Source organism: Pocillopora damicornis, chromosome 14 (genome assembly GCF_964200805.1).
Source record: "Pocillopora damicornis chromosome 14, jaPocDami1.2, whole genome shotgun sequence".
NCBI classification, from domain to species: Eukaryota; Metazoa; Cnidaria; class Anthozoa; order Scleractinia; family Pocilloporidae; genus Pocillopora; species Pocillopora damicornis.
In genome coordinates, this window is record NC_142683.1 from 4,013,710 (window position 1) to 4,038,890 (window position 25,181).

At 35.7% G+C, this 25,181-nt stretch overlaps 2 protein-coding genes across 3 annotated transcripts; one reads left to right on the plus strand and one right to left on the minus strand.

Annotated features, from left to right (window-relative positions):
• Positions 1-31: 31 nt before the first annotated feature.
• LOC113683405 (uncharacterized) lies at positions 32-1,764 on the plus strand. Its single transcript, XM_027200645.2, has one exon. It carries the CDS (start codon positions 57-59, stop codon positions 1,290-1,292), a length of 1,236 nt encoding a protein of 411 aa, XP_027056446.2. The 5' UTR covers positions 32-56; the 3' UTR covers positions 1,293-1,764.
• On the minus strand, positions 1,695-25,123 carry LOC113683494 (equilibrative nucleoside transporter 1). 2 transcript variants are annotated; one of them, XM_089193407.1, is made up of 15 exons: positions 24,768-25,123; positions 13,065-13,146; positions 12,612-12,733; positions 12,151-12,245; positions 11,087-11,137; positions 10,590-10,675; positions 10,228-10,276; positions 9,333-9,430; positions 8,684-8,732; positions 7,915-8,010; positions 7,452-7,549; positions 6,559-6,673; positions 5,055-5,140; positions 4,206-4,408; positions 1,695-3,402 (listed from the first exon to the last, which is right to left on the minus strand). In XM_089193407.1, the coding sequence occupies exons 1-15, from the start codon at positions 24,848-24,850 to the stop codon at positions 3,291-3,293; spliced, it is 1,425 nt and encodes a 474-aa protein (XP_089049533.1). In that variant the 5' UTR covers positions 24,851-25,123; the 3' UTR covers positions 1,695-3,290. The 2 variants fall into 2 exon arrangements, with proteins under 2 accessions (XP_089049533.1, XP_027056545.2); XM_027200744.2 differs by lacking the exon at positions 24,768-25,123 and adding an exon at positions 16,419-18,561.
• Between the last annotated feature and the right edge of the window lie 58 nt (positions 25,124-25,181).

Genomic DNA, 25,181 nt, shown 5'->3' on the forward strand with positions numbered 1-25,181 from the left:
AGTGAGACAAAGTCTTGACGCCTCAGAGCGCATACACGCAGTATCGAACAGGAAACATGGCAGCCTTCTACTGTGCTTTCTCCCGCAGACTCCTAATGAAGTCTTTTTGGCGGCTTAGTTCTTCTCAAAAACTCTTCAGAAGCACGTTGTCGTTCAATTTACTGACCAGAATTCACGGAAAGGCCAAATTCTCCAGAAAAGCGGTCGGTCAAAGTGAGGCGATTTTTGAGGCGAATGGCACAAATTGTAGTGAAAATGTGGTCAGTGTTAGTACAAATTCTTCTTTCGTCCACCCTGACAAACGAACGATATTTGTGGGGAAACTAAATCCCATAGCAACAGAAAATTCAATCAAGGTTTACTTCGCTCAGTTTGGAGAGGTGGAAGAAGTTTTTTTGAAAAATCCCAAGAAGTTTAAACAAATGTGGCCATATGCATACGTGCAGTTCAAAGATGTCTCTAGCATGGAAAAGGTTCTCTCTCAAAGGCATTTGATTCACATGAGATACGTGCAAGTGGATGCAGCTTATATGAAAAACTCTCAAAACAAGATTTGCGTCTGCAATGTTCCACAGGAAATGACAACATCAGAGTTAAAGGCGCATTTTTCACATTATGGGGAAATCCAAGACGTGAAGGTGGTCCTTCTGGTTAATCCTCGCTATTGCTTTATTGAGTTTACAACCGCAGATGCGGTGCTAAAAGCTCTTGAAAGTCCCATCCATAAAATTGGTGAGAGCGAGGTAGTTGTGAAGAAGAGCATTGAAAACGCGAAAAAGATCCATGTGAAAAGGAGAGTCTGTATACATGAAGTTCCAGAAGGGCTAACATTGGAACATTTGAAAGATTACTTTGCACAGTTTGGAAGGTTAGCATTCATCGATATGATTTTCATGCGTAATCACAAGCTGAAAAGAGACATGGCAATTTTGGCCTATTTCAATGACGAGCCTGTCCAAGTGTTAGAAAAAAATTACCTGCACATAATTAAAGGAGAAGAGGTGATGGTAAGGCGCGCCAGGTCTCAGGATGGGAACAAGGAGCGTAACGTACAAATCTTTGTGGACAAGATTCCAGGTTGTGTAAAGAAGGAAGAACTGACACAGTATTTTGAAGGATTTGACGATGATGTTATCCACCTCAGCATGAAGAGGTGGGGAGGAAAAGAAAATTTTCAAAGTGCATTTGTTACTTTTAAGAAAAAATATACAGTGAACAAAATTATGGCCAAAGCTGAACATTCTATTGGTGCAAGACAGTTTATCGTTAAAAGGTTTGGATGGAGTGCTTGAGAGCTCTAACTTGTCATTAAATTAGGTGGACACAAAGTTTGTTTCTGAATTTTACAAAATATGTTCAAAAGTTTCATTCTGATTGGCTGGGGGAGATGAAGTTTTCAGGTAATATAATGCAGGAGAGATTATTCAGTGGAAAAAAAGGTAACAGAGAGTTTCACTGGGCATTGAAATTTTTTGCAGCTAAGAAACTTAAAGAGAAAGAAAGTTTTGTTTTTTGGTGAATGTGGTTGTCTTGATTTGATGGCAGAGGGAAGACTGTCTTGCTCATTGTGCCCGTGGGGAGTACTCCATAAAGTGGAAATATTAATTTTTCCTCTCTACCATAACTATTATTTTGATCACTCATTAACCAATGCTGTTTGATTTTTACTTGGTCATGAGAAAAGTGATGCACACTTTGTAAAATGTTCACCTTCCTTTTTATTGTTTTTAAGTAAATCAGAAATAAAGGTATGATATGGCTACATTCACTTGCATTTCTTCAATATGAAGTGTATCAATGTAAGAATGTTTTGCAAGCAAACCATGTTCATGTGAATTGAGGCTGCCCAGCTACCATGACCACGAGCACACACCTCCTTGATCTGAAATTATACTGTGTCCATAGAGTATTTCAGGGAATTCCACATATACATGGCAGAATAATAACCTACGATTGGGTAGTAGCATACAGGCAATTGTAAGAAAAGTTAAAAATGGATAGTTTGCAAATTTCAGCCTAAAAATATATTATGCATTCATATTCTCAAAAATAATGAAAATGTTAATTTTTTCAAAGTTGTTGGAACTCACTCTAATTGCCTCCTAAACCAGTGGAAAAGAATTGTGAAAAGTAATTTTGTGACACTTGTTGTTCAAATAATATCAAGGTATACATGTAAAAATTGAAATCACTGTCAAGGATAGATGGGCAACTGCAGAAATCTAGTTAAGACAAAATGATAAGAGTTCCATAACTTTTTTTAGTAATTAAGAAGCTCTCCCTCACAATACTTCGAATTTCACTAGAAAAAAAATTTCCATCTAATAGATGGAAATAGTGAATTTTTTTGAAGGGCATATGAGGGAATTAAAAAATTTGCAGTAGATTTTCCAAGATCTTCACACTGTTGTGTAGTTACATGATCAAATCTTACTGTAAGTCAACTAAACTGCTCTAAAATATATGACAAGAATAAATAAATTGACTTTCCCTCCACATGAAAGAGACCAACTTAATAAAAGGAGTGAAAATTTAAACCTAATAGCTGCATCATGTGGGTTGCAGCAAGTTGAAAATGGGATTAAGGTTGCCACACTATTGAAAACTGGAGTTTAATTCATTAGAAACAACCTCAGATCCACATAAAATAATTTGTCTTTCACTTACAAGCAATGATTCAGCAATAGAAGTTTACACACAAATGGGCACTTGTGGCATTGGAAAGTGCCAAATGCCATTCACCATTACATGATTATCTTCAATACCCCTTTCTCACACAACTGCAGCTATTGCCAGTACACTACAATGTTCTCTGTTTCAATTATACCAGTACCTCATCAAGCCATGTGATACAGTATGAAAATAACAATGTTTCAGACACAAACAATAATAATAAAGTTAGTTTTTTCGGGATTCATGCTGTGATTTGTCTGCTCCTATATTTGCTGGATCTCTTCTTTTAAATATTAACAACACCGGTTTCCATTCACTACAGACAATTTTTTTAATACAATCCACGGAGAAGTTGGTCTTCAACTTGCCAACCTACCAATCATACCAGATTTAGCAAATATGACAAATTCGTTGATAGGAACAATTTCCATGGAATAAGTCCTCTACTGGAATCAAACACAACCACACTGTGAAATCCTTTAAATAAACACAGCCCTTGAACCTCAAATGTAGTGCACTGACTTGTGCACTAGCACTACATTCAGAATGTTAATTTTTAAAGAGACAGGTTTAAGGCTTCAGAACACGTGATCTGTAAGCAGCTTGGTATAACTGTTTCAGAGAAACATGGTGATCACAAATGAAAATCCTGCTCCAACACCCAAACCAATGATAAGCATGAAAGCCATCATAGTTCCTGCTGTTTCTGCATGTTCTGGCTCCACCATGCTGTGATAAAATGAAAAGGAAAAAAAAGAGTGAAAATTAACCTTTAGCATCTAATCTCCTTGTTCTGTTATTAGAAATACCAAATCCATAATATCTTAACTATAACCCAAAATTATTAGGAAGTCATTTGCATATTCTGAACCCACAGACTTAATGAATAATCACATATCAAAAACAACAAAAAAAGATAAACAAGTAAGAACCACTTATCACAGAATATTGATTATAATAAAAGCCCTACACTTCAATAGACACCAAAGTTTCCACCACTTAACTTTACTCTTTAATTCCCAAGAACCAATTCTTAATTCTCCCATCTAACTGTTAGACATTTCCTTGTAAATTTGTTATGAGAACTTGGTGTTAGATCAATAACAATTTGAGTATTCTTATCACCTGTTTGCTGATTAATGTAAGGACATTGTAAAAAAAGTCATTGTAAAAAAAAGTTGCAATTCTGGGAGTTTAAGGGCTAAACCTTACACAGCACATCTGATGAAAGTAATAACCCCTAGCTTTTATTTAAAAGATCACCACCAACGATTTATTTAAGTAACATGCAACAAAGTGTGAAATTATTTCTTTACTTGAAAACGATCCTGACAAAAAATACAAGTTCAACCAAGTGTGATTGCTAAATATTTTTCAAAACAATTTACTCATGAAAACTAAATGAGGTAATTTGAGTGTAGTTTTTGTCTTTATCATTACCATTTTAATCATCATCACCATCACCACAATGCAACTACAGATTAATTAGTAATATATCAGTAAATAAATAAATAAATTACTGTTTAACTTACGATGGTCCATACATCATGCACAAGCTTCCAAGATAGCCATTTGAGATGGCAAATAACACCATGAATATTATTGGGAAGTAATCCTCATGGAAAAATATTGGAGTGCCATGTGGTCTCGGCAATGCATTACATAATGCAAACAAAGGAAGGAATACCACTCTCGAGAAACAGAGAATAGGCAGAAGATAACCATTTTTGCCAGGCTGAAAGAAAGTTGGATGAAGTAATCAGTAAAACAAACACTCATGAATGACCAAGTTGTATTCTTTGATAAATGGCTGCATTTAAGATATTTTTCAAAAGTAAATGGAGCTGTACACATCAAACTTGCACAGCAACAGTAGTAAAGGGACAAAGCTAAGGAAATCTCAAACAGTCAGAAATCTCTACAGCTGACTAAAACTACAAGGTGATTTTTTTTCATAGTGCTCTGCAGGGAATCAATAGTAAGAACTTGCCCTAAAGATTTACACCTAACAAAATATTGTTACTATACTCAACTAAGCATTTTGTATGGATTTTATCATTATTTAGTTAACCCTTCAACCCCTAAATGACTAGCATCTAATTTCTCCTTATAATTTCACCTCTAATTCACACATTGAGAGATCGTGAAAATAAAGGAGATGATCACCAACTAAAGAGGCTCCTGGTTGTTTTTAAAAAAATGCTCCTGGTCAGCACCTTAGGAAATATATAGAGAACAGTATAGAGAATATGAATACTGATGTTAGGGTGTGAAGGGCTACTTCTACAATAACTGGTTGTTTGCTATAAACTTTTGAATACAAACTGTGCTGGTTAACTCCTCCAAGAACAATTTAAAATGCTCTTATCGAAAATACTCACCCACTGTGTAAAAGAAGCTGCTAGTCGGCCACAGAAGTCTCCAACATTGAACAAAAGGAAGCATGTTACAGGAACAAAATAGATTTCTACAAACAAACAAACAATGTCAAGTAAGTAACTTTACAAATTAATAATTGCCCAAAAGATGTATGTGTGGTACTGAAAGTTATATGGAACTCTTCTGTTAGGATTTTTTAGTTGGTGTATTCACATCCAAGACTAGGATATTGACAGCTCAGAGACAATACCAGGTAAAGTCATGCAATTCTAAACAACATTGACTCAAAACAAGCCTCAAATTGTTGCTTTCAAGGTCATAATTTGCATCCTGGAGGCTTTGTGCATGCCTTTAGATATATCTTTTTTTCATTTTAATGATTTTTTTTTAAAATTTCTCCAATTTAAAGGGGGTTTGTACACAAATAAAAAATATGTAATAAAAAAAAGAGGCCACTGTACTCATTCAAAAGCTTAAAACCATTGTACCTCTTTACCTGGCCCATTGTTCAAAAAATAGCATGTTCTTGGAATGCACAAACATGAATTTGCCTATTTATGTGATTATAAAGCACAGTACTGGGTGTGCAGTGCAATACTGAGGAATCACCATATGCTATTGGGACTTTCAAGAAATGGGCTCCTGGTGAAATTTAGTTTTGCTTTGTTCCTTTCTGGTTGGTTGGGACAATGACAGGTAACCAGTCAACTCGCCGACGGACCAACTCGCTGACGCCAACTCGCCGACGTATAAAATCGAGTAGAGATGTCGGCGAGTTGGTCGTCAATCCAATACAACTTATTAGAAGTTAAACATACAGAAAATTGAACGATATTTAGTAAAAAAACACTGGTGAACATTTGTGAACATCTAACAGAAGCTTAAACATAATAACAGCGACGTTAACATCGCAAATGAACAAAATTGGCTGTAGACGCCAATGAGTTGTGTGAGTCATTGGTGATGTTTACTTCGCTTTATTCGCCTTAAGATCCTTATAAACTTTGTTGCAAATTAAAAAAAATGCTTTTTACTAAAGATCTCATCTAGAAAGCCAAGTTTTCGTTAAAAAATCTGAGCGATTGACATGATGAGTCTTTACGGCGTTGTTGTCGCACAATAACTCGTCCGCATCTTAAGCTGTTATAGTCATTGGTGATGTTCACCAATGTTTAAGCTTCTGTTAGATGTTCACCAATGTTCACCAGTGTTTTTTTTACTAAATATCGTTTAATTTTCTGTATGTTTAACTTCTAATAAGTTGTATTGGTTTGATGACCAACTCGCCGACGTCTCTAGTCGATTTTATACGTCGGTGAGTTGGCGTCGGCGAGTTGGTCCGTCGGCGAGTTGACCGTAATTCCAATGACACAGGTTCTCTAAAATAATCACTGCATGAAGTAAAGAAAACCAATGCACTCTTGCATCACTTTTAAGAATCAATTATCTTATGTTGCTCTTTAAAAATATACCAGTCACAATTTTTTATTACAGTTATTTTCTTACTTGTCCACTCTGAGCCATCCTCTTCATGCTTTGATCGTATTCTGGATGTCAATGAAGGAAAAGCTGCTAATGTCACAAAGAATACAAATGCAACAGATGAACCTAACTTGAAGATCTGCAAGAAAAGAGAAAGAAAATAATAATAATGAAAGACACTCATTTATAAATATCCTTGAAAATAGCCCATACATGAAAAGTTCCCTTCCCTCCCAAGTACTGTTGTTTGCATCTGAGCATGAACATGTGATATCAAAACATGATCTGACTGGGTGTTACCATTAGAAAGATTGTCATTAAATAATGTGCTTAACTGACCAAGCATGAGGTCAAGATGGCCGGATATTAGCCTTGTTTTTTAAATTGCTTTTTTGGGGACCTTGACTTCGTCTTGGTCTATTAAAATGCGAAAAAAGAACTCAGCCAATATCCAGCCTTATTGACCATACAAGCTTGAACAATAAAGGATTTATTAGATATCAAAAACATTTTGCTTTAATAATCAAGAGTGACTTGTTTATTTCAAAAGCCTGGAAAGAAAAGCAATCTGCATCAGTTGCACAATAAACCCACTAGAGTTGTTTATGCTCTTTTTGTTTTGAATGCCTTCTGCCACTTTTTGCAACTCCATTACCAAAATTGTCCAAAAATGACAAACTTTGAAAGTCTGCTCCATGCACTTTTTTTCCTTGCATGAGATCAAAGCAGACAATCCCAAGCAGGCAATATGGGCCCATCTTGCCCACTCGGGGTACATTATTTGCTTCATATTCCTCAAAGGTGCTTTCAGCTATATAATAATTAAAGTTTTGGCATCATGGGTTTACCCATAGATGCGAGTGATGCTATTGTCATCACAAAGAAGTGGATGACAAGCCTACACAATCGTACCATACCTGTCTAAAAATTACAAAAAATGGTGGCCTTTCATTCCCAAAAGCTTCTGCTTCTTTTGGATGAAACTTAACTGACAGAAGTGCCTCATTATCCAAACCTTAAAAACAGACCACTCAAAGAAATAAGTGTGAGACCAAAAAGAAATTATTGATTTGCCTCTTCCATGATAAAAAAGAAGTAAAACAAAAAATAAACATGTGAGATATTCTAGAACTTAGATAGAACTAGACTACTCCCAAAAAAAGAAGAATTTCATTACTTCAAACTTCTTGATGACTAGTAATATCAGTTTGGGAAACTGAGGGTCACAGACAACCATGATAAATTTACAGTGATCTCAAGAAAAACAAGTCCACATCTAGGGTGCAAACATCCAAGATAGAAAATTATTATGGAATAACTAAAGGGTCCAAATCCTAAATGCTGCCACTTACGAGATCAGGATAAAAACTTTGCTCTTACTTAAGTTTGAGTTTTGAATGATCCCTGATCGTTTTACAGCTGGTATCTGCCAGTTTGCCAGTCTTTCAATCTGTTCGCTTTGACTATATGGGCTCTCTGTGAAGAAAGCAACAAGAAAACCATTGATAAATAAATAATGGACCTAAGCCCAGCAGATGTCCTCAGTGATAGATAGGCAAGAAACAATGAATTAACCCTTAAAGTCCCAAAGGTGATTAACATGTAACTTCTCTTTGTAATATCCATAAATAATCTAGCAAACAGCTCACGAGAACACTCAAACTTATCAGGTAGAAATTATCTTGATCTAACACCAAATTCTCAAAACTAATTTATGAGGAAATGTGTAGCACTAGGGGGAGGGGGGGGGGATTTACTGTAAGACCTTGTGAGTCATGGGATCAAACACAAACTGTAATTGACATAGTAAGCAAAACACATTGGCCAGAGCAACAATTACTTGTCACACAGTTTATTCTGAATGGACCTGATGGGCTATTGAGTGGGAAATTGTGCTTTACTGATCTAGCCACCTCCTTCATATCTTACTGAAAGCACTGAACTCTATCACTAAATTGTTCAAATATTGAGCCTTGTAAGTCTGCTCCAAGTATTTTTTTTTTAACTTGTAGGGGATCAAAGCAAGTGATTCCTAACAGGTAAGATGGGCACATCTTGCCCGCTTGCTAGCCAATCAGAACACAGGATTCACTTCATATTAATCACAGGCACTATACAAACAAGCAAATAGAACATAATCTATACTTACTGATTTCAGTTCTTCTGCTATTTGGTGCTATATAATGTCTAGCAAATTTCTATAGAAAAAAAAAACAATTTTGAGTGGAGACTATGTTTTGTTTCATTCTAAACGACTCTACCTTTAGCAACCACTAATGCATCTATGATGCACTATAGCAAAGTGCTGTTAGCATTTTGGAATATTTTAATGAAAAATAGGTAAAACCTTAAGATTATAAAAGAGTGCACAGGTCTACAGATACTAACCACAATAAGGGAAAATTGAATCACACATTAAGTTGTTAATTAAAAACCCTACAAAGACTTCAGGTAACTAAGTACAAAGAAAAAAGCCAAATTAAAGCTGGTGACACACCTTGTGATTTTTGCCAATCACAGTGATTGGCAAAAATCACAAGGTGTGCCCTATTGTAGTGATGGTGATTTGAAAAAAAAAACAGCTGCTATCTGACAGGCTACTAGCAATCAAATTTACTATGATTGGTGAATAAAATTGCTAAGTGGTGTTACCTACTTAATTAAGTTAAACCCTTGACCAAAGACAATTTGTTTTTAGTGTGTTTTCATCTACAGAGAAGTTTACCAGCAAGCCTTGCCTTTGAAAACTGCACCCCTTTTTCTATAACTGAAAAAGCCTAACACTCCAACCTTCTTACCAGTCTATTTAACATCATGTATGTGATAAGACATAGAGTGAGCACTACTGCTGCTGACATGAAGTACCCGAAGCCACTGCTTACAGCATCCTTTCCTCCTAGAGGAAAAAAACCAAGTAAACACTTTAAGAAAAGTGATGCAAACTGTACATTACAAGAAGAAAAAGTTTTTCTGAAAGAGCATTTTGATGGAACATGACTGAACTAAAGAGAAAACAATGGAAAACAACACAGATTTGTGTATTATTTCTATTATTCTGCGAGCCTATAGAAAATAACCCAAAAAATATTATGAGCAGAAAAACATTCATGATTGCAGTGTGATTTTCATAGAAAAATTAAATGGTATATTAGGGCAAATCCAGTGCAAACTCAAGATAGGAACTACAAATAACTTGCTAATTTAAACCACTTTTTTTTGTGTGACCAAACAAGCATGTACTAGTAGGAAAATAAGGAGTCTACTTTACCAATAAAGATGGCGAAATTCTTAAGCAAACTTGGTTTGCCATACATGTATTTCAGACCTTGTGACCAGAATTCTCACCAATATTCAGAGCAAACTCATATTTCTTTCAGCATCCAATGACAAAACTCTCTCAGACTATCAGATTGTAGATAAATAAAGGGCATAAGTTCCTAAAGAAACTGTGATGATGGGTCAAGGGGGGGAGGTTGTTACAATATAATTTGGTTTTAACAAATGAGTTAATGATGTAAATTGGACACCACTTAGTTTCTAAAGCTGATGTTTAGTATTAGCCTTCTGTCAGATGCTCAAAATTACAATCAGCTAACACTCAAAATATCAGCTTCAGAAACTCTTTATGGTGGCCAATCCACAATGTCAACTCAGCTTATAAAGCCAAACTATAAGATGATACATGTTACTTACCTAGCAGTGAGAATATACTAGCTAAAGCAGCAAATGTGCCTCCAACACCCTGCCCAGAGAGAGGATGTTAAAAAAGTTGAGTTGAATGACAACAAAAACATTGCTTAGAAGTGAGGATAGAGACAGGTTTTGAATTATCTGATTAAGAGGGTTTACAAATGAGGAAAAAGAAAATCTAGTAGAAAACCTGTAGACCGTTTCCTTCTATTTGATTTCTCTTATCAAAAATTCTGTTTATCTTCACTATGCTGAAGAAAACCAGCATAATATATTGTACCTTCTACTGGTCACAGAGTCAAATCTGCACTATTACTAACATCATTTTAATATCTATTAGAGACCATAAACATTAAGTACTTTACCTGACCAGTCATAACAGCTCCAGTGTATTTTGGAGGCATCATTCCACAGACACCAAAGAGTCCTCCTTGATAAATTGCACTGCTCACTGTAGAGGACAGAAACTCAGGATTAACTTAAAATGTCTTTGTACACAAAGGCTCCATGTCTCTGCACACCTGTGGCAGCACCAGTGTTCAACATGCAATTCAATTTGAAATATGCACCAGAATGGAGGACCCACCCATAAACCATTCATCAATAACAAGCATAAAATATGAGCTTGTCCACAACATTCAAGGTAAAGCTGCCTTCAAAGAGAGTGAATTTAGTGGCTTTTGTTGTCAACTCCCTTCTTTCCAATATCTATACTTGTACATGGACAATGCTCATGTTCAGAAAATTACTTCATATTTTTTCAGGTGATCTGAGATATCAATTTGTTTGTAAAATAAGTTTGTAGAAAAAAGATAACAAAACCATCTTTACAAGATCAGTTATCAGATCAGTTATCACTTACTGTTAATAAGGATGATAGTTCCAATTGTGATGTAAAAGAAATCTGTTGTCCCTGTGGATTAAATAAAAATATCCAAAATTATAATCACTTCATTTGAGTATAGCTAAATCTGCTAAATTTCCAATACCTGTCAGTTTGAAAATTTCCAGAAATTTGAAAGGAGGATTCTTATTATTGTCACTTGTGAGAGTAGGAGGATTCAAGAATGGAAGAATAAGAAAGCATTGAGCTTCCTTGCTTGTACTTAGTGCAACATTGCAGTTGCATGAACAAAAACAGACACAACATAAGAGATATCATGGAGTAAACAACTATGCTCAGGGCATGAAATTAATTTTTTTTCTGATAGCCACTTGGCTCCTAAATTCTTCAAAGTGGTAGCCAAGTGAAAAAAAGTTGGTCGCCATTTTCAAAGACAAACAAAACCTTCTTTTAAGCTGTCAGCATTCTAGACAGCCCCTCCAAAACTAAGTTTGGGAAAAGATCTTTAACGTGCTACAAAGTGGACACTAGGATGGACGATATACAACGTTAAAGCTCACTTAATTCCAAAATAACGTCTAGTTATCAATCGAGATGCATCTGTTGCGTTTTGAAAACAAACATAACGAGGAAGTTTGCAAAGGATTTATCTTTGCAAATCTTTTTAATTCACTATATCTCTTGGTAAGGTTATGATGAAACATTCTAGTTGCCAATTTGGAGACTAATTTCCAGGATTTGGTCACCAAAGTGAAAAAGTTAGTCGCATTGGCGCCTGTATTAGGCGCAATTTCATGCCCTGATGCTGCAATTATTACTATATACTTCTCAATAACTGAGTTTAAGGCTCATACTGAGCCTTTTCCACTCAAGATTTATTGATTTAGCAAAATAACAAAGTTCTGAAACTTGCAGTATAGACCAAGAAAACAAGAACAGTAAGATATTTCATATCTTGTATCTGTGGGTTCAAATAGAGGGGTATAATTTCAAATCCCACCAAACTCTAATTTAACAGGCTGTATAATTATTTAAATATGGTCACTAACTATAATACAACTATAATAAAGATAGATACTCACATTTTTTGGTGTCAATCACTACCAAGACTGTTGTCAAAACAAAACACAATGTCATAATACACACTGATGTAATCATTCTGACTTGCAGTGGAACCCTGAAAGAAAAGTGTGTCAATAGCTAATTTTGTGAGGATAATTTGAACAATCAAGTATTTAAAACAGTTCAATTTTTGCATGCTTGGCTCAATATTATTAACACTAAAACAGGATTTGGCCAAAGCTTGAGTCTTGTGTAACAGAATATATGAAAAAAATTGTATACAGTAGGTGCAAACAGCCCATGTGTCAAAATAGAAGACATCAAGTGCTTTATTTTTGCATGCGAGAATCACATTGTTTTCTTCAATTCTGTGAATTGAGAACCTTGAAATTAATCCTCAACACTCCATTCTCAAAAGTTTCAAAGTTTAAGTCTAGACTGTCAAAGGTACTATTTTGAAGGGAAAAAAAAACATTCTTACTTGTGCTTAAAAAGGGTGTTGAGTAAGAACATTAGAACATTGGGCACCATGGCTGCTACTGAAAAATAGTTCTCAAAGCTATGCTTCAGATCTTCATGTGCCTTTAATTTTTCTTGGAAATACTGTTAAAAACAATAAAGAATAAGTGTGAGTAATCTGGTGAACATGAAAATAAAATTTGCCATATCCTAAAGCAAACAATCGTATCTCACAAGAAATCACATTTACCCTACAAAAATAAAACAAAATAACAACAACAAATCTAATTGCTACAAAAAGAGATGTGTTTTGAATGTAAGGGAGTATTGTCAACAAAACCAATGGAGAGAGAAACCTAAAGAAATCCAGGGCCTTAGGAAGACCTTAACACCTCAGGCTTCTTTTCTAGAAGATAAAATAACTGATTTAACAGAGATGATTGTTTCATTTCATGCATACAATCATTATACTTACTGCATGTGCAGTGATGAACATGTTCCAGGGCAACAGGGTGCCCACTCCTTGAATAAGCATGATAAAGTAGACCACATTGAACCTGCATAAAGACATTGTTACTGTTTCATAAACATAACCATAGAATACTTTAAAAGGATTTAAAAGTGTTAAAGGAAAAAACAAAAGAAACTTGCTCAGTGCTTGTGTCACAATCTTTATGAAGTGAGGGAATGTTTCTGCTAAGTCCTGCTAAATAAGTTACACTTAAGGGGTTGGGGATTTATTGGGTTTTGTGATGATGTGGTAAGTGACAGTGACAGAAGATATTTTGGTCTGGGTTTCAACACTATCTGCTGACCGCACTAATTTAAAAAAGGGTTTAAGAAAAAGAGCAAAATAAGCTCATGACAATGCTTATAAAGTAATGAAGGAAATACTTCTACCAAGTATCATCAAATCAACATCATTTAAGAGACCAATATTTTCTGTGTTTTTTGATGAGGTAAGTGACAGTGAAAAATTACAGCCAATAGTTAGATCTGCATTTCCTCAGTATCCACTAACTTCAATAAATCTAACCACAGGCAGATCACACTATGTGTTCACGGTTAATAATTGTTGACCTGAGACAAAAAAAAAATCTATGAGGGTTAAGAAGAAAGCTATGGAAATGACATATCAAATTTACATCTCTTTCTGAATATCTCAATAGGGTTAAATGGAATGTCAATTGATGCATGTGATATTTTTTAGCCCTCATGGGCCATTTGAAGCCTTTTTGTATGAAATTACTTTCAGCCAGAGGCCATTAAGATCAATGTCGTTGTTGATCAATGAGATGTTGCTTTATCTATTTGCCGAATTTGAGCTTCATCCCTCCAACAATTTCCAAGAATATCAATCCTGAATTGATGAGTAACCCTTTCTCAATATGATTGGTTCCAAACTCAGCAACCAAAGAAATGCAAGGCAGGAAGGCTTTTTCAAATTTACCATACAGCACAGCAACTTCCTGTGGCAGCCCACTGCCGTTCAAAACCAAGTTATACACTGATTGGTAAATTTGAAATAAACTGCACACTTCAAATTCTTTGGCTCGCTAAGTTTGACGTAATTGAGATGTAATTAAGATATGCAATTTTCAGAGCTTCATTCTTAACCCTCAGAGATTTTGTTCCCCTCATGGCAATAATTATTTACCATGAACAGATAATGTGATCTACCTGTGATCTAACACAACTAACTCTTCCCTTGACTCTCATAATAGCTGCTGGTGAGGTGCTCATATATTAACCAAACTTGCCATCAACATTCCTTGTCAACACGAACTTCACCATGACAATCAAACTACAATTTATAATTATCCTTTACTACTACAACCAATCCTTTTACTGGATTATCTATTTCTCCTTCTTTATCTTTTAAGAACTGAACTACACTTGATGCTTCCTTAACCCTTTATATCCTAAAATCAGTATGCCTATTCTCTATACTACTCTTTACACATTTCCTAAGGTGCTGATAAGGAGAATTTGTTTACAAATCAAAAGCATCTTTTGTTGGTGATCATTTCATTTATTCTTATGACCATAATGTGCAATTCAGGAGTGATATTATGGGGAGAAATTTGATGCTATCACTCTTACGGTTTATAAGGTTAACTTTCAATGCTGCCTAATCAGAACATCAACTCTTGGTCAATATTTAAATCCATTTATAACTTGTTCTTACTTCCACTGAACTTAATCTTTGTTTCTAGTAATTCTACTGAACTATGCTCTTTAATAATTGTAATCTTCTTATCTCAATCTGTGAGAGAAATACAAGGCACAATAACATCATAATTCAGAATTTTTAATTCATAAAGGGAATAATTCCTTGTTGCCGATAGCACAGTATCTAATGCCAGCTATTGGCAGTGATAAATTAAATATCACGTCATGATCACTAAAAGAAAAGCATCCTTGCTCTAAAAACATGTTAAGACAAGATCCCACATCTAATTTTGACTGTAAGATCCCATCGCTAATTTTAATCATAAAAGTATTAAAGGTCATCTCCTGGAGAACGTCAGAAGAAAAAAAAAATTGAACTCTCATCGACCACCAACGTTGCCAATTCATCACTCAAATTAATTCTTTATCTTTTCGCGTAAACGTAACTCTTTCGTTAACATTAAACAAGGTACATATAGCTAAGGAACGACATGTTTCATGAGCATGCTTTGAGCAGGAAACTTGAAAAATTTCAAAAAAAAGGTTGCTCATAAAAAATATCTTATTATGTAATCGGATTATTTTCAGCCAACATTGTAATTTGTTCTCAAGTTACGATGTCAGCAACTTTGCAACTTGTTGCTGTTCTCTTTTTTTAGAAATTTTCATCGTCGTTTGACTTCTAACTTCATGCATGCACGAAAAAAATGAACTCACGTAACCTGTGATTACGATTTAGCTACCACAGTGGATGTTCGCACTAAAGTAAAATCCAGGTTTCGGCAAGGGGTTTTCACAATAATTGAATATCCGCTGCAGAATGTCCGCCTATTGAATTTCCGTGAGGAATACGTAAATCTCTCACGTTCGCATCTTTGCGACAAAGTCAAAACCACTAAAGTGCGGACGTCATATTTTCTTTCCAATTTTTTTTCTTTTTTTTTTTTTCAAAATACCTTTGATTAACCACCTGCCTTTGTATTTCTTTTCTACATAGTCATTCGTATTTAACACTGAGGTTATGTCTGTCAATTTTCTACGTTGGTTCAAACATCTGATCGGCCCACTATTTCAAATGATTAGAGATTACCCCCAAAAGAGATGTTGGAAAAGCTCGGGAAGGAAGCTCCAAGGAAATACAAGTTATCGCACAAGAGAGTGGGAGATGAATTAACATAACGACTCTGCTGACAATTAATTTTGTTTTAGCGAGCTTAACAAGTCCTTGGCTGCTGCCAGCGACATGTATCAACTTTGTCTCTTCCAGGTAGCTCAAGCAATCGAACGGACAAAGCTTCCCCCATCTAACAACCATAAACGCTCGCGAAATTGAGTTTCAAACTTAGAAGCTTACATTGTTCGACAATAAACCACTGACCCTAAAAATAAATTAAGTTGTACGTAAACTGTAAATATAGCATTTATCGGTTCTCCTGGAAGTTTTCTCAAAGCAGGCAACTTATCTGCAAAGATTGGCTCTCATTCTGGACTACAGGATGACTAAAACCTAACACAACCTGTTCCGGAGAACAATAAGTGAGCTAAAAGTCTTATAAGCGATAATGCAACGGAAAAGCACTTTCTTCTCTCGATGCCGACTAAGTCAAGCTCAAATTCTACAGTTCTATCTTTTTCTAACTATCTACGACTAGCATACCTATCTTTAGGCTCCATTGATACGATGAGGGTTTTCTTAGCTGTACTTCTCTCTCTCTTCTCGAGAAACGCTTTCGTCTCGACTTTGACTTCTTCGCCACCGGCACCCATATCGAAAAGAAATTTCCAGCAGATCTGCTATAAAGCTGCTAAATATTCTAACAGTGTATCCACAGTAACTAATATAAGATATAAGACAAATCGATGCGTAGGAGTTGGGCGAAGATTTCTGAGGGTTTGCGATGCTCTGAGAGCAAAAAAAAATCTGCAATCCCAATCTGAACGAAATCTGAACGCGTTATGTGTGTTGCCAAATTTGGCGCAGGGCTTTTGAAAACCTGAGGGCGGTTCAAAAGCACTTGGCAGGGTGGGGAGGGACGCTTCCAAACTTTCACAGTTTATTGATCTACACTGCCTTTGTGAGTCCAATATCCTCTAGTTTGAACGTAGTCTAACTCTAAATCCAGGAAATCAATTTTTTACTCATATTTTAACTCAAATTGTGCATTGCTATCTCTAACTTTGCCTTAAAAAAAGTGCTAATCTATCCTCCCATGCAAGAGTGAACATTCCGTCCCCGCTATCACGTGCAGGTCACACATCTTGCATGTAGCTCTGCTGATGTGAGATAGATTTTCGTCATTTTCATTTTTTGCTGATGTAAATCTTTTCATTTTCTTTAAGTAAACTAGTGTTACATTAAGAGTATCACTAGGATTTTGACCCAATTTTATCGTGTGCGGTAAATTGCAGAGAAACTCGATATGCATCTTTGCTTTGACTATTTGCGACCGGAAGTGGCGGCAAGAGCAAAAAAAAAAGAAAAACACTCTGCAGGAATAACGTTCGTCCATTGCAAAACATGCCTTTATTGATCTCATTTCACGTATCTTCAAACTAAAAGAAAACAACAAAAAAGAGAGGTGCATATTGAAAAGAACAGCTACAAAAGGAACAGCTTAAGAACGATTTGAGTGAAGAGAAGATGCGTGTGTGATCATTTCCGGTCAAATGAACCGAGATATTTTATGCGACCTTTCGTGATTCAGTCTCATAAAAAAATGCGTTTGCTCACGTCCTACGATGTCTCTCTTTTTATTTATTTTTTTTTAATGGAAGACAACACTTCAATCCATCAAACAAAAACCATAACAAACGTGAGGAAGAACAAGTAGGAAAGTCTTCCGATTTATCTGGGGAACCCCTGGTAAGTACCTCCTGAACGCCCTGTCCCATAGGGAGCTTTGAGAGGTGAGGTAGGGTTAAGACCAAAGCTAAAATTAGAAAGGCATGTTCAAGCTTGAAAATTCCTGTGCAATTGATATCCAACCATCTCAGACATTCAATTTTTCCGTTCAGTATCACCCTTGAATCAAATGTAAAGGTCATGACAATACAGGAAATGATCACCAATTAAAGAAGCTCCAGATTGTTAAACAAATTCTCCTTCTCAACATCAGAAGAAATATATAGAGAAAAGTATGGAGAATATGCATACTGATGTTAGGGTGTAAAGAGTTGAAAGATTATTCCTGTTGTGAGGTAGCATTCATTGCTATTACACCTGGCTTACCGGCCCCTACGGAACAAATATTAGACACTTTGCTTGCATCATGTTTCCAAGGGCCTAAATTTTTTAATTAACTGAAAATATAAATCCAAAATGTTGGCACTCTTTTCCTATTTCAGTCTAAATTACGAACATTTCTCCTAAATTGACTCCCTTTGTGCTTTTTTTCTCTTACTTTTCTCAAGCTGCCTAAATAAATGTTTGTTTGCATGCCTGTTATTATTGTCATTGTTTTCTGTGAGTGCATGCTTTCACCTTTTTCTCTTGTTTCTTTTTAACCTAATTAAAAATGTTTTGTACCCAAAATATAGCTGATGTCTCACTTAGTAAAATATGAGGAGCCCATAGCTCACTTAAGCCTCTAGGTTTCTCTGTGGGTCTCCTTGCCACATGTTAAATTTTCAGTTACATTTGATTGATGTATATGTAATTTCTTTTATCTATACTAATGTCTTAAACTAAAAAAATGACAATTAAACATTGTGCAGTACTAGTAATTTCATACAGCTTCTTTTGCAGTGTCTCACTTTTTCACAATTCCCTAGCAGTGTGTGCAAAATAAATAACTCTTATCACTTCATCAACTGTACCCATTAGCCTGGAAAGTGACTGCAGGCATCATATTTCTCCTCACAGTTTCAATGACAAATCAGACATGAAGGTTATGAGAATAAAGGAAATGGTTGCCAATAAAAGAACTACTTATAATAACCCTTTAACTCCTAGAAGTGATTAACATGTAACTTCTCCCTATAGTATTCATACATTGTCCAGCAAACAGGTAGTGAGATTATTCATACTTATCAGGTACAAGATTTAATCTCAATTGAAAACCAAATTCTTGTAACCAATTCATAAAGAAATGTGAAGCAGCCAGAGGAGAGAATTAACAATCAGATCTTGTGATCTCTTTGTCAGTATCATAAGAAATGTAAAGAGAACAGTATGGAGGATGCTTACGCTGATGCAAGAGCATAAATCAGGGTTGAAAAGGCTGAAGACTATCAAACATAAGTAAAAATGGTTAAGACTTGGTACATGCTGAGACTCCTTTTCCATAAAATTCAAATAGAGAATAGCCCTTTAATTCCCAGAAATAATTAACATGTTATTTTTAAAAATTAAAATTCTCCCTATATTATCCAGTACACAGGTAAAGAGAACACTCAAACTTATCAGGTAGAAGCTGTTATCTTGATCTAACAGCAAAGTCTTGTAACAAATATACAAGGAAATGAATAGCAGCTAGAGAGGAGAATTAACAACTAGATCTTAAGAGTTGAAGGACTTTTTCTTCATAAACAAAAACTGCAAGACACCACCACATTTGAGTTGTTGGGAATAGGAAAAAAGCAGAATAGCTTTAACATGTACTGGTAGATAACATTTGAGAAATAATTTGTATATGGACAAGTTTTTGATGTGACAGACAAACAGTTTTGCACACGACAAAAACATTGGGAGAAAACAGGTTTTCAAATTGATATGATAGCTATGTGATTTGGCACAAGACTAAAAACTGAGAGAAAACAGGTTTCCCATGTAATTTGACAAATGGTTTTGCATGTCACAACAAAAAAACTAAGAGAACAATTGATATTACAGAGAAGGCATGAAGTAGTTAAAGGCTGTGACATAGTTTGAACCCTATTAGCAAAATCTGATGGGCAGAGAGGGACTATTTGTGCCTCAATACTCAGCACTCAGTACATGGAAGAGGGGAGGTATTTTGCCACAAAACATTAAGCCATGATCTTTGCCTTCTAGAAGAACATACTATATACAAATATTAGTGCAATATTTGCCAAGGGGGTGAGCAATGGTCCAAAGTAAGGAGAACTCCAAATCAAACATAGCCTGTTGAATAATGATTGCAAGCCTCTTAACTGAAACTCGTCCTAATGAGATGCCTGCACTGCAGGCTAAACTTAGTAACTGAGTGGGAGGGCTAGATGGTAAACATTTGTCTTCAGGTCCAAGCATCATGATTGAGAGCCAAATATTTCCCTATCTAGCCTCTGTTTTACCAAATGATTACTTACTAGTCTTACAAATTTAAAATTATGTTTGAACCAGGATAAGAATAAATTACATATCTAAGAAGCACATCCACTGCACATGTGCATAAAAGGTTCTATGAAAACTTTTCCCATCTCATCTTTTTTTTGCTATTTTTCTTTTCTTTTCTTTTTTTTTTTTTTTTAAATAAAAGACATTTTTCTTCAAAAAAATATGCTGCTTACACTAAATAGGGCTATGTTTGGTACATCAATTGCACTAATCAGATCACCAGGTATGTTACTGACTTCAATAGGATTGGGCCAGGAATGTTGCTGGCACCAATCAAATTACACCAGATCTAAAGATTTCATCATTCAGACAGTGTTACTGGGATTTGTTTCATTTTGCATAGTCACATGCAAAATAATTACTTTTGATGTTCAAAGGCAACTTTTTCTGTGCTGTATGATATCAAGATGCTGCATAATACCTGTTGTACTGAATTACGGTCAACTCGCCGACGGCCCAACTCGCCGATGCCCACTCGCCGACGTATAAAATCAAGTAGAGACGTCGGCAAGTTGGTTGTCAATCCAATACAACTTATTAGAAGTTAAACATACAGAAAATTAAACGATATTTAGTAAAAAAACACTGGTAAACATTGGTGAACATCTAACAGAAGCTTAAACATTGGTGAACATCACCAATGACTATAACAGCTTAAGACGCGAACGAGTTATTGTGCGACAACAACACCGTAAAGACTCATCATGTCAATCGCTCAGATTTTTTAACGAAAACTTGGCTTTCTAGACGAGATCTTTAGTAAAAAGCAATTCTTTTTATTTGCAACAAAGTTTATAAGGACCTCAAGGCGAATAAAGCGAAGTAAACATCACCAATGACTCAAACAGCTTCAGACGCGAACGAGTTATTGTGTGACAACAACACTGTAAAGACTCATCATGACAATCAGTCAGATTTTTTAAGAAAACTTGGTATAAGTTGTATTGATAAGTTGTATTGGATTGACGACCAACTTGCCGACGTCTCTACTCGATTTTATACGTCGGCGAGTTGGCGTCGGCAAGTTGGTCCGTCGGCGAGTTGACTGGTTACCGTTGTACTTGAGGATTACAGTACTACCACAGCATCAGTAGCAGAGATAGGTATTTCTGTTTTACTAATTTAATTCCACAGTGACAAGGACTGGTACAGTATGTTTACATAATTTGTGCTTCCATGTATATCTGATTGTTTGTTTTTAGAAGTTTTCGATGTTTTAAATTGCATTTAAGCAATACAGCTTTGTCATAACTTGTAACTTTTGTTTAGACATGAAATTTCTATTCAATCTTTCCTTACTGATAAATTTCTCACGCACAATAATGCTGTTGTTAGCAAATTTTCTAGACATTCTTTGCACCTTGCCATTTTCAACCAAACAAATTTGCCCTTAGCTGCCTGGGACTTTGCCACACCACTTCTTGTATACAACCTTGCCTGTTATCAGCTTATCACAGAGGCAAATTCCAAACCAAGATGACACAGAAAAATGATCCTTGTCTCTTTGTTCAATACATTTGAATTACTTCAGAGAGCAGAAACTACTGGATGTCTTTGGTTGGGGTTTAGTGGAGATAATAAATTGAGTTTCCAGTTTGCTTTGCAGTATGATATTGCATGGTCTGTGATGGAACAATTTTGATTTTGTGAATGACAGAGGAACAGAAGTAAGCATGGCACTGATGCAGTTTATTTTTGCTCATAACCACAAAGAAAAATGAGATAATAGATTACAAAACACCTTTTGTCTAAATTACTGGTACTTCAGACGGGTCATTTGCTCTTTATTAAAGAACAGTAAAGTGATATTTTTGTTGAAATGTTAATTTACAAGGCCTTCCAAGGGGGCTTTTGATGTTGCTATGTGGCTCATTTACCATCACCTACTTGCTTAGGGACAAATGTTGCTGTCACTTTTTCCCTTGAATAAAAATGTTGCTGTCATACTGAATTTGGCACTACAGTAATTTTTGACTTGTGCTAGCACCTGGAAGTGTTTTCTTTTAAACATAAGATCAACCATACATAAATTTCTGTTGGCTTAAATAGAATTAAAAATTACAGTGATCACTTCAAGGCCTCATATTTGTGTTTCAATTTTGATTGGTGGCTTAGCTCTCTAATAGCTTCCTCACTCATGTACTCATCTTTACACATAGTCATGAAGAAAACAATTCCCTTTGGATAAATGTCAAATCATTGATTTGATAAGGAAGTCAAACAAGGGCCAATTCAAACATCCTGTCATTGTTGTATGGCACTCAACTGATAGTGTCGACAGGTCCACACAACTCCTACCATTCACGAGCAATTTGAAATCTACTTTCTTCAAAATTTTAATAGTTCTGACAGAATTTCTTTTAAATACTTTCCTTACATATTGCTCATTAAGGAGCCATTTCTCCATCAGTGTTATAGAGATTAGTTAAAAACATTGTAGCTTAAAAAGATGTTGAAAGGTGTTGACAGGCCTTCACGAACACTGCCATTTGCAAGTGATTTTGAATCTTCCACTTCCAATCAGTGACTCTGACCCAAATATCTTTGCAAGCCCCTAGACAAGGGGTTTTGTATAAGGGCCTAACCTGTAAGCTGATAGGTACCAGAAGCGCAAGATTTTAGGGAGGTCCAGAGGCATGCTCCCCCAGGAAATATTAAACTATTAGGTTGTGTATTGAGGGCCAGTTTTTGAAGACCTTTTTTGTATCTTGCTTTCTATTAAATCCCTGTTATCTAATAAACAGACTTTCCCATGGAGGAGGGGGGGGGGGGTGTATGTAGCACCTGTCAAACCATCTCCCTATTGGGTCTGCTTTATCTTGTCAGAGAGCGTTGACAGGCCTCACCATTTGCATGTGAATTTAAATCTTCTCAGCTTCACAGTTTAGTTCTGACCAGGATATCTTTTAATGACTTTCTCTTGCAATGTGATAATAGAGATGGCTTTGAATATTATACTACTATACATTTGCATTATAACATAAGATCTAGATTTTTTCTACTCTTCCTATCAAGCAGGGAGTGACTCTTGGCTAATCTTGCTACTGCAATAACCTAGGGTTCTTTAATATAGTGTCCTGCATATCATGTATTCATTTCATGTTAGCATTTGTGCATGCTGTAAGCTGGCTAGCCCCCAGCCCATAATCTTAATGTTGTTAAAGTCTGTCCATACAATGAATGGTCATGGATGGGATTATTGACTGACACTGCTAAATCTTAACAAAACTTTGTTAAAGTAAAGGCCATCATATAAAGCACTCTAAGAATTATCTGCAATTATTGCCCAATTACCTTTTTCATCTTGCCTTAAGTGACTCATTTTATCCTTTTTTACACTTCTTCAGAATGCTGTGGGATTTCTTCTTATCTTTCTCCATTTCATTCCAATTACAAAGATAATACAAGAGTCACCAGGCCCAACAATAATTGGTATTTGGCAAGCAAACACTCACATGACCCTTTGACTCCTGTGAGTGACCAAAACAGAAATTTCTCCTTACTACAGCTATACGATGTCATGCGGACAAGTAATGAGAATAAAGAAAAATACCAATTATGGGATTACTAATTGATCCAATAGCAAATTCTCCAAACTAGCGTAATGAGAAATCATTTGGCAGACTGTTAAGAGAATTAAAAAAGAATTAAAGGGTTAAGGGCGATTATCAATCACATTAAATGGTTTATTAACTTGTTGATGGTTTATTGGCAAAGTAAGGCTGGTAAGATCATAAAAAATTCACACTGTCCTGATTATGATGTCTCTGTTAAGAAAATCAAAGTGATAAATGTCGCTTTATCCAAATTAAAAATGGATTGTCGCTATTTCAAAATGTTGCTCATTTTCTGTCAATTTTTGTCCACTGTCAGTGCATTGGAAAACGATTGCTGCCACATTTTTAAGCAATGTCACTTGTTGCCATGACCCCTTGAGAGGCTTCATTTATAAATCAACACTTTTTTACTATCATAAAAATAAAAACATCAATTGCATTTAGTGCCCTAATCCAACCCATAAAATAAAATGCAAACAAACCATGCAAACGCAGGGCTGGACGGCTATGAAATCTTGTAACGTAAAAATATGTTCAGATGTATTATTGAATATAGCTTAAGGCTAAACATAACAAAATGTTTTAACTATTGCAAATATCATCTCAACGTCATCAATTCCAATCAACGATACCAAAATTTTTTAAGCACCCTCCAATGATATGCACGGGGTTTAGTGCACAAAACATATCCTCAGTTCGAACAATCAGATAACTCAAAGATAATCCACAAATTAATTGTGACGATGTTTAAACAGATAAGCAAGTTTGAAGTCTTTCTGAATACTTTACAAATGCGTAATGGCTCGTTATGTTAGGCTGACTACACTGTTCAAAATGATTTATGGTTCACATTACAAACGGTGCGAACCTTTGTATGCACAGGAAGTTCGCACCGTTCCAAACTTCGCCTCAAACGGTGGCTGCAATATTGACATTGTATAGGGTTACAATAAAAGATCTTCTAGCTTCCTCATATTTGCATCATAAATTATCAATTCTTCGCAATTTTAACCATCAAAAGAGTGAAGACCAAACGAACTTCATAACATTGCAGCAATAAAATTTGTTTTTTCCAGAAAACATTGGTAAGCTTTCAAACTGGCAAATAATTTCATTTTGTGGAGCGAGTTTGTACGATATAGATTGCACTTACCTGTCTACCGGTTCAAACTCTGGGGTCTCATCTCCCAATAACCTTTCTTTCGCATCACGATCAACTTCCTTTTTCCCCCCCATTTGCTTTAGGCCACATCAAGTTCTTCTGTAAACCCACGACAATTCACTTATCATTAAAGCCTCCTCAACCACCAGGAGAGGAATGATTCCTCATAGAAATGTTTTAGGTAAAACACAATTTTTGAGTCCGGAGTGTCCGTTTTCATTCACGTGATTTGTAACGCTAATGGACATGAGAAAAAAAATAACACAGAAATACGTATCATTTAAAATAAACAACAATGCACACTATTTGTAAAGGTTACAAATGGTAACGTAACGCATGCGCCATATTGCCGCGTAGACGCGGTAAAATTCTAGCCAATTACAGTTCGCCCTAACAAAACAGTGC

Excerpts from the sequence above, each read along its gene's own strand:
- LOC113683494 (XM_027200744.2), bottom strand. The coding sequence starts at position 16,528 with ATGGGTGCCGGTGGCGAAGAAGTCAAAGTCGAGACGAAAGCGTTTCTC. Across the intron at positions 13,147-16,418 it reads TCAATGGAGCCTAAAGATAG|GTTCAATGTGGTCTACTTTA; the intron begins GTATGCTAGTCG and ends GTCTTTATGCAG. Across the intron at positions 8,733-9,332 it reads ACATGATGTTAAATAGACTG|AAATTTGCTAGACATTATAT; the intron begins GTAAGAAGGTTG and ends TTTTTTCTATAG.
- LOC113683405 (XM_027200645.2), top strand. The coding sequence starts at position 57 with ATGGCAGCCTTCTACTGTGCTTTCTCCCGCAGACTCCTAATGAAGTCT.